This window comes from Mustela nivalis (genome assembly GCF_964662115.1).
Source record: "Mustela nivalis genome assembly, chromosome: 5".
Classification (NCBI taxonomy): domain Eukaryota; kingdom Metazoa; phylum Chordata; class Mammalia; order Carnivora; family Mustelidae; genus Mustela; species Mustela nivalis.
This window is the reverse complement of record NC_139024.1, coordinates 56,480,711-56,493,113: the sequence shown is the minus strand read 5'-3', so window position 1 is coordinate 56,493,113 and position 12,403 is coordinate 56,480,711. Positions and strand designations below refer to the sequence as shown.

Genomic DNA, 12,403 nt, shown 5'->3' with positions numbered 1-12,403 from the left:
GCACATTTACCTCCATAAAAATTTATAAAGAGACACCAGTTTTTGCCTCAGTGTTGTTCAGTAGCATAAGAGATAAATGTTGACCTAGGAGCCACTATGAAAGTACAAAGACTGGCTAAATACAATCTGGTCAAAATATCTAGATGCCAGAGAGTATAATTAGTAAAAGAATTTTATACAAAGGATCCTTCACATTTAGAACCAGAAAAGCTCACACAGTGATTCACTATAATTCATCTCCTTAAAGTACTGCAGGCCTATATGCCCCTCCAAAGGGAGATACTGCTGTTTTCAACACAGTTAACACTTCCATTGTCCTAATACTACCTCGTGTCCTATTTCTATGCTTATAAACATGGCACTATTTTTACCTTGAATAATGCATGGCTTGGTGGCCTGCAATATTAAAATAGAAGTCTGTGGTGTGCTTCATCTCATTGGTGTGCCCAGTGGCCTCAATCCAGTGTCCTATTGGGAGACAATAAACACCATCCACCAAGTTGTTTTCATTATAGGTACAGCAACGGTCATGGTGAGGTCCATTGCCTGGAACAAGAAGAAATGACAGAGCAATTAAATCAATGTTTTGCTTAAACACCCGCAGAGTAGCTGATGCAAAATTAATAATAAGAAGAAAATAAATACAAAGCTTCTCAATCCACACATTTCAGTATAAACAAAAATAGACTAGAGGGGAAAAACAGAAGAAATTTGTAATTACATATGAATTTCATAGAGTTCTGTGCTCCCTTTGAATACATGCATATTACCAAGAGCATACTAACTCTCAGAATTTAATGGTACCTCTCAGTGCCCTAACTACCCATTGTGAGTCATTTTTCAGCCTTTTTTTTTCTTTTTGGTATGCAAATTCATAACTAAAATCAGTAATAAAAAAGAATCATTAATAAAGTGTTTTAGTATCAGCTCAAATAACAAATGAATTTTTAAAATAAATACCTTAATAAATAATAAAACAAATGATCACATCCAAACTGGTCTGCATGTAAATCAGTGGTTAGTACTATTTTCAGATGGGAAATTGTCACAAAGATTAGTTATGTTGCCCAAGGTCACAAAACTAGTAAGTGCCAAGCTAGTAGCAAACTGATACCCCTAGATCCCCATCTTTCGGGCACCTGATACCTTCATGTTGTTTTCTGCCTGCTTCACAACCACCAGCACACACCATCCTCCCTCCATGGAGTGAATCAAAAGAGACAGAGATGGAAGAACATGTCTCTGAAAACACTATTTGCCTACATCACATTCTGCCCAGTATCCACTACACTAGTAAACAGATCCTTTACTTCTATGAAATTATAATTCATACATTATTTCTATTTGCCCTTATGTGACCACCTCATTTCAAATCATTCCTTTCCTTAAACTACCTAATTTTCATATACTGTCTTCAAAACAAAAAAAGTATAAGCAAAATAAAAATAGGAATAAGTCACATTTGTTACAAACATAAAAATCAGACTCATTTGTTCCTTGATCTATCTTATAGGATATTTTACCTAAAGTTATTTGGCATAAAATCTCAAAAACAAAAAAATCTTTAAGTCATTGGACCATTCTTTAGGATATAACTCCCTTGCACCAAGTAGGAGGTACAAGATGGTTCCCTTAATAAATCATCACTGATCCTCCTAGATCAGACTTCTCTTTTTCTCTTGATGGCTACAAGGCACTACACCAAGTGGTCCTTTACCCTTGATATATTAAATATCAATGATGATGAAAACCAAACTGTACTAGCAACCCCACTTCTAGAAACATATCAAATAGAAATATAACAAGAATAAAAGAGATACATAGAGATGCATGTGTGAATAATACTCTTTTAATAGCACATACTCTAAACTATATAAGTTCATCTATTCATTTTTCCACAAATACTTATTAAATGTCAAAAACATGATCTACACTACACTGTGCTGTCATGTTAAGGATTTTGGTATTTTCCATAGGAACAACAAAAAAATGAAATATTTTAAGTAGGCAGGTAACATCACCAAGTTTTATTTTAAAAGTATCTCTCTGGTTACAGAGTAAAAATATAATTCAAATGCAATGAGATTAAAGCAAAAAGTCCATTTAAGAAACTACTGCTCTAGCCCAGACAGGAGATGACTGATGAAAGCCTGGAGGTAGAAGTGGAAAAGAGTGGGCAGATTCAGGAAGGAAAACCCACAGGACATGGTAATTAACTGGATATGGAAGGTGAAGGATAAAGGGAAGAAACAATGACTCTGGGCTTCTGGCAAATATAACTCAATATATGGTGGTATCATTCACTAAGATGTAAAATCTGATGGGAAGATCATCAGCCTAGTTTTTGGACTTGAAGTGCCATTTAGATACAAAAAAAAAAGAGAGATTAAGTACAGAGTCGGCATTATCAGTTTGACATCAGACCAGAGATCTGAAGTAGAAAAACGAATTTATGAGTCATCTAAGTATAAACAGCAATTGAGGCAAGGCTATATAGATGAGTCACAATGAAAAACAATAGTGATATAGGAAAAAAAGGTTTCTAGAACCAAGTCTGAAAGCATCCCAACATTTGATACCTGAATAAAGAAGGATGACCTTACAAAGAAGACACAGCATGCAAGAGATAGGGAGGGCAAGCAAGAAGAGGAGTAGAGAATGAGGGGGAGAGAGAAAGAGAAACCTAAGCAGACTCCATGCTGAGCACTGAGCCTGATGGGGTGGGGCGGGGGAGGGGGGTGATCTCACAACCCTGAGATCATAACCTGAGACAAAACCAAAAACTGGACACTTAACAGACTGAGCCACCCAGGTGCCCCAAGACTTACAACAATTTAAATGTTACAACTTAAATAAATACATTACTGAGGAGTTCAAATAGACATAAATGACAACGTTCAAGAAAAATTATTTACACAACATCAACTTCCTAAGAATTCGTCATTCCTAGAATTAGTTTTTTGAATTACTCATTTTTACACATACATTTTTAGGAGAAGTAACAAAACACTTCCATTTCTTTCAGCAAGGGAAGTGTCAGTGGAGGCCAAATGGAGAACTGGAACTCTCACCCCACTCAGTAGTAATAAAGTCAATCCCTTCAGTTGTCAATGGGTGGGGAACCTGGGTAATGAGGTATCCCCACCCTCCTACTGGAGCAGTGCTAGGGGAATCCAGTTAAATCAGAAGATTTGAATAAGATCTAGGGACACATTATATAATGCTCAACATGTTCAGGTTTCAAATCCTTATATCAAAAATCACAAAGATCTCAAACTGAGTAAAAATTAAAAATGCTTACAAGATGCCAACATCAAGATGACAGAGATGTTATAATTATCTGAAAAAGATATTTAAAAAAATGAACCAAGTGTATGATGTCTGGAAGAAACTTACTTCAAATTATAGGCAGGTACAAAGTAAAAGTGTAGAAAAAGATACACCATGCAAATATTAATCAAAAGAAAGAACAGGTGGTTATGTTAATTTCATATAAAGTAAAACCTTCAGAGCAAAGATTACTAGAAATAGAAAGGGAAATTATATGATGTTTAAACTATTAATCTATCAAGAAGCTGTAAGAATTCTAAATGTGTACATAAAAAAAAAACTCAGCTGCAAATATATGAAACTAAAAACTAAGACAGCTAAATGGAGAAAAGACAAGTCTAGAATCATAGTTGGAAATTTAAACACCTCTTTCTCAAAAACTGATAGAACAACTAGACAAAAAATCAGCAAAGAATAAAATAACTCAACATCAACATCAACCAATGGAATCTAGTTGACAATTACAGAACACATTACCCAACAATAGCCGAATGCACATTTTCAAGTGTGTACAGAACATATACCAAGCTAAATCATATCCTGGACCATAAGACAATATCAAAACATTAAAATTAAATCACAGAAAGTGTTTTCTCTAACCTCAAAGGAATCAAATTAGAAATCAATAACAGATAATGGGAAAATTTTCAAACACTTGGAAACAAATATACATATTACTAAATAATCTATGGGTCAAAAACGAAGTCTCAAAGTTATTAAAAATACATTGCAATGAATGAAAATCAAAAAAATATGTATCAAAATATGTGGGACACAGCTAAAGCAGTGCTGTGAGGGAAATTTATAGCATTTAATACATACAATAAAAATAGGAAAGTTTCAAATCAATCCAATCTCCTCTTCAAGAAATTAGAAAAAGGAAAACAAAATAAATCCAAAGCAAAAATCAGGAATAAAGAATGAAAATAAATGAAATTAAAAAGAGAAAAACATTAGAGAAAATCAAGAAACAAAGAGCTGGGTTTTTTAAAAGATCATTAAAACTGGCAAACCTCTAACAAGATTGACAAAGAAAAGTGAGAAAAGGCAGTTGTTAGAAGTGATATGAAAAGATCCTGTATAGCTTTCTATATTACTTCTAACAACTCCATGTGAATACACAATTACCTCAAAATAATAAGTTTAATAAACAAAACTTGGGTGCTTGTTATGTTTTGCTTTTTCCAAATAGACTGGAAATTTTTTAAGCTTCTAATTCACTTTCTATTCCATAAGACTGGCCTAAGAGTACAATATATATAACACATTATTTAATACCACAGTGATCATTTATGCCTAGGAGCTCAGTTAACATTTCCAGGTCTCATCTACTTTATAAAAGGGCCAGCTGGCTAGGCTGTAAGAAGCCCAGATATGGACCTTCAACTCTATGGTCAAATAATCTTCAAAAAAGCAGGAAAAAATATACCGTGAAAAAAAAGACAGCCTCTTTAATAAATGGTGCTGGGAAAATTGGACAGGTATGTGTATAAGAATGAAACCCAACCATTCTCTTACACCATACACCAAGATAAGCTCGAAATGGATAAAAGACCTCAATGTGAGACAGGAATCCATCAGAATCATGGAGGACAAAATAGGCAGTAACCTCTTTGATACCAGCCACAGCAACTCCTTTCAAGATATGTCTCCAAAGGCAAAGGAAACAAAAGTGAAAATGAACTTCTGGGACTTCATTAAGATCAAAAGTTTCTGCACAGCAAAGGAAACAGTCAACAGAACAAAGAGGCAACACATGGAATGGGAGAAGATATTTGCAAACGACACTGGAGACAAAGGGCTGATATCCAAGATCTATAAAGAACTCCACAAACTTGGGGCACCTGGGTGGCTGAGTGGGTTAAGCCTCTGCCTTCAGCTCAGGTCATGATCCCAGAGTCCTGTAATCGAGCCCCGCATCAGGCTCTCTGCTCAGCAGGCAGCCTGCTTCCCCCTCTCCCCACCCGCTCTGACTGACTCTCTGCCTACTTGTGATCTCTGTCAAAGAAATAAATAAAATCTTTAAAAAAAAAAAAAAAAAAAAAGAACTCCTTAAACTCAACACACACAAAATAGATAATCATGTCAAAAATGGGCAGAAGACATGAACAGACACTTCTCCAATGAAGACATACAAATGGCTAACAGACACATGAAAAAATTCATCATCATTAGCCATCAGGGAGACTCAAATCAAAACCACATTGAGATACTACCTTACACCAGTTAGAATGGCCAAAATTAACAAGACAGGAAACAACAAGTGTTGGAGAAGATGTGGAGAATGAGAAACCCTCTTACACTGTTGGTAGGAATGCAAGTTGGTGCAGCCACTTTGGAAAACAGTGTAGAGATTCTTTAAGAAATTAAATATAGAGAAAATAGAGCTACCCTATGACCCTGCCATTGCACTACTGGATATTTACCCCAAAGATACAGGTGTAGTGAAAAGAAGAGCCATCTATACCCCAATGTTCATAGTAGCAATGGCCATAGTTGCCAAACAGTGGAAAGAACCAAGATGCCCTTCAACAACAAATGGATAGAGAAGATATGGTCCGTATGTACAATGGAGTATTATGCCTCTATCATACCCAACTTTTGTATCAACATGGATGGGATTGGAGGAGATTATGCTGAGTGAAATAAGTCAAGAAGAGAGAGTCAATTACCTTATGGTTTCACTTACTTGTGAAGCATAAGGAATAACCTGGAGGACATTAGGAGAAGAAAAGGAAAAGTGAATTGTGGCAAATTGGAGGGGGAGATGAACCATGAGAGACTTTGGACTCTGAGAAACAAACTGAGGTTTTGGAGGGGAGAGGGTGGAGTGTTGGGTGAGCTTAGTGGTGGGTATTATGGAGGGCATGCATTGCATGGAGCACTGGGTGTGGTGCATAAACAATGAATTTTGGAACACCGAAAAAAAAATAAAGTTAAATTAAATAATTAAAAAAAGAAGGTTAAAGGAGTAACTTTGTGGCAGGGGAATAGGTGGGGGAGGAGGTGGAGTGAATTATCTGTCCAGATTGGAGCTAGCCATTGTCAATTATTCATTAGCATTAATTTAAAATAAATAAACAGCTCACTAAGGTAGAACAAACTAATCTGTTATTGGCAGAAAAGTGGAAATGGATTGATTTAACTAACAATAAACACCTCTTTCCATAGAGCAAATTTGGCCACCATGTTATTTGTTCATCAAGGCAATATAGGTAAGTTAAAATAAAGTGTATAAATGTCAAGGAATAAGAGGCCTGCTTCCTGACACTCAAAAAAAAAAAAAAAAAAAACAGTAAGAAGTAAGAAGCCTCAGAATTTAAAATCTTAACCAACACATTATTTCGAATAGTTTGAAAGTTCAGGTTAAAACAAGTATATTTTTTACAAAATCAGGAAGTTTTTTTTTAATTTGATTTTATTTCAATGTTCCAAAATTCATTGTTTATGCACCACACCCAGTGCTCTATGCAATTTATGCCCTCCTTAATACCCACCACCAGGCTTACCCTACTCCCCCAACCCCTCTCCCCTCCAAAACCCTCAGTTTGTTTCTCAGAAGTTTTCAAGTTATATTGCATAAGCACAATCAATTGGATAGTGCAGTCCACTTAAAATTAAAATTCTTACTATTATTCATGATATATTATTTGAATCAATCCTCTTTGGAGTTTAATTAGTTTGAACTTAATTAGTTTGAAGTTTTTTTTCTAGCACATGAACATTAAATCTGAACCTAACACATTAATCTCTAATTTTAGCTAGTAATTCACCCAAATCAAATTTCTCATGCCCCATCTATTACTACCTCAGAAGCTACTGGTGCATTAAGTTGTACAAACATGGTATAATCATTACCAACTCTTTGGCATTTTGATATTCTGTTCCAGTGGCAAAAAGCAAAATAAGGGGTACCTGGGTGGCTCAGTGGGTTAAAGCCTCTGCCTTCGGCTTGGGTCATGATCCCAGGGTCCTGGGATGGAGCCCCACATCAGGCTCTCTGCTCAGCAGGGAGCCTGTTTCCCTCCCTCTCTCTCTGCCTGCCTCTCTGCCTACTTGTGATCTATGTGTGTCAAATAAATAAATAAAATCTTCTAAAAAAATTAAAAATAAAATAAAATAAAATAAAACATAGAAAAATTCTTTTTGCTGAACCAACTGCCTTTCTAAAAGAGTGGACCCTGTTTGAGTTGAGCACTTTGATAAATTGCAATATGCAATGGTAGAAAAAAAGCTGGGTTTGGGGCTGGGGATGGGAGATAGCTGAACTGCTTTGTAGACTAGGGGACTCAGATGCAATCAAGGAAGGAGAGGATGGGGGAAAAGCATGTTGAGATTCAGAAGAAGGAAAGGTAAGAAGGAGAAACAGGAAAGAGAAGAGAGGATTCAGGTAGTAATAAACTACAAAAGGTGAAGCAGATAATCAAAACAAGCCGGTCAGGAGAACAACAAAGAGCAGGTAAAGGCAAGCATTTCAATATTTAATTTGCGTTGTCTGTCCTTCTGTTATTTCCTCTTTCCTCTTCACCAACTGCCAATATAACCCACTACACTCACACAAATTTCTTGTATAGAGAGAGAGAGAACAGTGCACTAATAAAAATTTATTTAAAAACCAGATTCCTTGCCTATGTTGACTTGATATAGAACAAGCAGAGCAGAAGCAAGAAAGCAAAGTCAAGAACGGCCATGAAGATGTAAACCTTTGTTGCTTACACAGGCATCTTCGAGAGGTTCCAATCTCCCAAATCCACAGCAATAGAGACTAATTACATATATATAGTAGAATAAAGAGAATATATATATGAATACATACATATGTGTGTATTCTACACACACACAACAGAATGAAGTGTTAAGAAATAAAGCAATGAACTCTAATAGGAAAATAACCAATGCAAGACTTACGTAGAACATTTTCATTTAAAAGATTTTTATCTTATTTCATTAAAGAAATGCACAAATCTTAATTGAAAAATATAAGTAGACAACACTTTCTGCTAATGGTAAAAAACAATGTTATTTGGCTAATGAAAACTAGGAAATCATTGACCACACGAGGATATGAAGGAAATTCTATACTAACTCAGACAGGTGGACAAAGCCTCATTCCTGTGTAACAGTACTGCACTAAGATAGGTTTATATAGTTAAGAGTGTCATGGCTACAGTTAGAGCTGAAATAACTCCTAAGAAAAATCCAGTACAAAGTAACCCAACAAATTTGAAAAGAGCTTTGAGGGATTTGGTTAAAAATAATAGTAACTACAAACACAAATGGTGGCCCACTTAGCAATGACAAAAACAGGAAATTAGACTTCGAGATAACAAGGATTTTCTATGGTAGAATTGAAAATATTACTTGAGAAGGAGGATAGAGTTTGGAGCAACCAGAGAGAAAACATCAAATGTGACAAGGTGATTAGGTAATGAACCAAACACCTGGCTCAGGTGTGTGTATGTGTATGTATGTGCAAGTGCATGTGTATGCACTTGTATATATATGCGTGTGCATTGTGTGACTGTCTTTCCAAGTAGACTTATTGATAAATGGTGATTGTTATTTTTATGGAAAATAAGTTGAAATGTGGGATACGTAAACATCATCTCTTCAGAACATCTGGACATAGAAACTTATCTTTTAGTCAAAAATGAGCCACTCAGCCTAAGACAATTACTTGATGGAATTCCAAGTCAGCAGGCTCATACCTTTGTACATAATAGGTCTGGCCTTTTTTGTTCTCATTAATAACCAGACTTAAGACCATTCAAATTCTATGAGAATGCTTCAAATTCTAGGAAATGATCAACAAAAGTCCTTGAGTTGTTTGGTAGGTAGGTATGATGTGTTGGTCTTCTCAAAGGTGACCTTGTTGTGTGCAGCAGGAATGATTAATAAAGCTTAACCCTGAACCCACTCTTGGCCAAGCCCCCAGAGGAGATCTTTTAAGTAAAACTCTTAGAATAATCTTGATCGGTTCCAGCTAAGAATTTTAAGAGGGAAAAAAAAAAAAAAATCAATGGTTGCCAACCATACAGAAAACATTAGAAGTGGAAATTAGGGGAAATTCCCAAGATTACAGAAAAGTATGGGGAAAATGGAAGTTTATATTAAGTTAGGCTGAAAACATATAAGAGAAGGAAAAAAAGAACTTACAGAACAAGAAAAATTCAATAGTTCTTTTTTCTTAAAAGATTTACTAATATGTAATATCTTCATTGTTATGAACTAACTTATGTTTCCCCCAAATTTATACATCGAAGCTCTAAATCCCAGTGTGGATTATACCTAGAAATAAGGCCTTTAGGGAGGTAAAATCAGAAGGGTGAGGCCCTAATCCAATAGGACTGGTGTCTACAAAAAGGGGAAGGGACACCAGAGCTGACTCTCCAAGCAGGCCAGGATGAAAAACTACATGAGGACATAGTGAGAAGGTAGCCATAGGTAAGCCTGAGAGACTTCTCACCAAAAAACAAAGCTGATGGCTCTCTGATCTGGGACACCCTGCTTCTAGAACTGTGCGAAAATAAATGTTTGTCATAGGTCACCAGTCTATAATATTTTGCTGTAGCAGCCCAAGCAGACTAATGTGATCATATATACATGAAATATCCTAGAGTTTAATTCAGCTCACATTCAAGTATTACTGAGAACTTATGTACCCATGTTGTGGTAGAGGGAGGTTGACAAATGAAATTTAAAACACGATTCCCACCATGAATGAACCCGTTTTCATTAGACAAAGGTTACATAAAGCAATCAGTGAATGAAATACAGCTGCTTTAAATGATGAAAATAACTGTAAAACCATACGATAAAATACTAACACATAAACAGAATATTCAAGAATGGCAAATAGACTTCCTTTCTGGTGCCATTTTCAACATATGGTGACTGATATTGTGTTGAAATGTACTGTAAGGAGCAACTGGCTCACTAGGAAAGAAAACGATGATAGATTTATAATGTGTCCATGGATGTAGAAGACTGAAAACCAAGGATGACAGGATCAGTGTGAGCCACAGTTTCCAAGACAGGATCTGTGACGGAGGTGACAGCTCTCAAGGTGTGACTGACAACAGGGTATGCTAATACATAACAGAGGGCACAGCAACGTATGAATAAGTAGGATTTAAAGCAGGAAATAGGTAACAGCAACAAATCTGTCTGTTCCAGTAGATAGAGTGACAACCTAATAGTCATTGTGGGTTCATATTACTTACCAAATTCTAAAGCAAGCACTGTACAACAACTGACTTGCAAAACCAGAGAATCGAGTTACTAATTCTCTTTTTTTTTTTTAAGATTTTATTTATTTGTCGGAGAGAGAGAGAAATCACAAGTAGGCAGAGAGGCAGACAGAGAGAGAGAGAGAGAGAGGGGAGGAAGCAGGATCCCTGCTGTGCAGAGAGCCAGATGCGGGGCTCGATCCCAGGACCCTGGGATCATGACCTGAGCCGAAGGCAGAGGCTTTAACCCACTGAGCCACCCAGGCACCCCTCAAGTTACTAATTCTTTAGCCATTATTTAAGAAGTCAGATTTTTTTTTTTGATGTGGAAGATTCATATTAACTAGTGATTCATGATGATACCCACATCTCAAAATGGTAGGCATCTCAGAGATTGAAGCTTTACTTGAAAAGGATCCCAAACAATGGCATAACCAGAAAATTATACTTCCATTTAAAATTAAATAGAGGGAACCAGGGGGCTCAGTTGGTTAAGGGACTGCTTTCGGCTCAGGTCATGATCCTGGAGTCCTGTAATCAAGTCCCACATCAGGCTTTGCAGGCTCTGCAAGGAGCCTGTTTCTCCCTCTCCGTCTGCCTGCCACTCCCCCCCCCCCCGCAACCCCCAGCCCTGTGCGTGTTCGCTCACTCTCTCTGTCAAAAAAATAAACAAAATCTTCAAAAATAGGTAAATACAATTAAATACAATAACAGAGCTCTCCTTATACAATTTTTAGAGAAAATCTGAAACTCAGATTGTTCTTACTGGGCTTGACTCAAAGCACCAGACTGAATTATTAATAATTCATTCAATATGATGATAGTCAACAGCAAAGCCAAAAGGTCTGACCACCTGATTTGAAGGGATCAAATCTTTTTTTGTAGCTAACTATGCCATTACTCAAGGGATTAAACAAGAAGATCGGCATATTAAGATGCTTCATCTCTGCATAATTGGATGTATTTGCTGGATACTGCATTTCCTTTCTATGTCACATGCAGAGATGTTTATTCATGTGCTTAATAAATTTTTGTTTAATTGCTCTAATAATTTTTAATGTTGATTTTCCCACTGTCATTTAAACAATTTTTATGGTAGTGTCTAGACTTTTGCTGTTTTATATGGGCAGGTCAATTTTTCTCTCCATAGCACTCTCCAAATTGACTAGAAATTACACTGTGTTTCATCATCTGAACACAAATCCAAGTCACACTCTAAAAATAGATAAAGCATCTATATTAATAGTAGACTCACTATATGAAGAAAATGCTTCCAGTCAGATTTCACTACTTCATTTTTCATACCTTCACACCCACTACAAAAGCTCCCATGTCACCCATCTTTGTGTACTTTAAGCCCAACAATGCAGAGGCAGAAGGTGATTAACTTTCCCTAGCTGCCATATCACAAGAGTGTGGACATTTAGATGCAGAGAACACAAAATAATCCTATTCATCCCAGGAACTCTGAAGAAGGTTGAGGATCATTTGCCTTTTAATCCCTTCCTAACCAGAAAGACACACATTTTGGCAGTTTCATAGTAAGCAAATGTTTTGGCATAAAATCTCTCTTCGATTAAGATTTTCTAGAATGTGAAACAAATGGTTTAATAAAACATTCCCTTGAACTGACCTAGTTCTGAAGTGAAAACCATCTCTAATGGCTTTTTGACTTGGTTTCTTCCACAGCACAAATATTTTATGATATGATAGAGTTGATGCAAACATCATGCAGGCGCTACTCTAGTTACTGGGGAAAAAAAACTAGAAATGCATAGCTAATTGAAATAGAGAACAGAGTGGTCAGATATCATTTTCAAAAACTAAATTGTTTCTGAAACTGA

General features: G+C 36.3%; 1 protein-coding gene across 4 annotated transcripts in view; it reads right to left on the bottom strand.

The window, feature by feature from the left end:
- The window catches only part of EPM2A (EPM2A glucan phosphatase, laforin), a 234,122-nt gene that overhangs the window by 136,883 nt on the left and 84,836 nt on the right, over positions 1–12,403 (bottom strand). For all 4 annotated transcript variants that reach the window (XM_082730371.1, XM_082730372.1, XM_082730370.1 and 1 more), the window contains exon 2: positions 372–546. In XM_082730371.1, coding sequence (XP_082586497.1) covers positions 372–433 — 62 coding nt within the window. In that variant the 5' untranslated portion in view covers positions 434–546. The remainder of the gene's footprint in view (positions 1–371; positions 547–12,403) is intronic.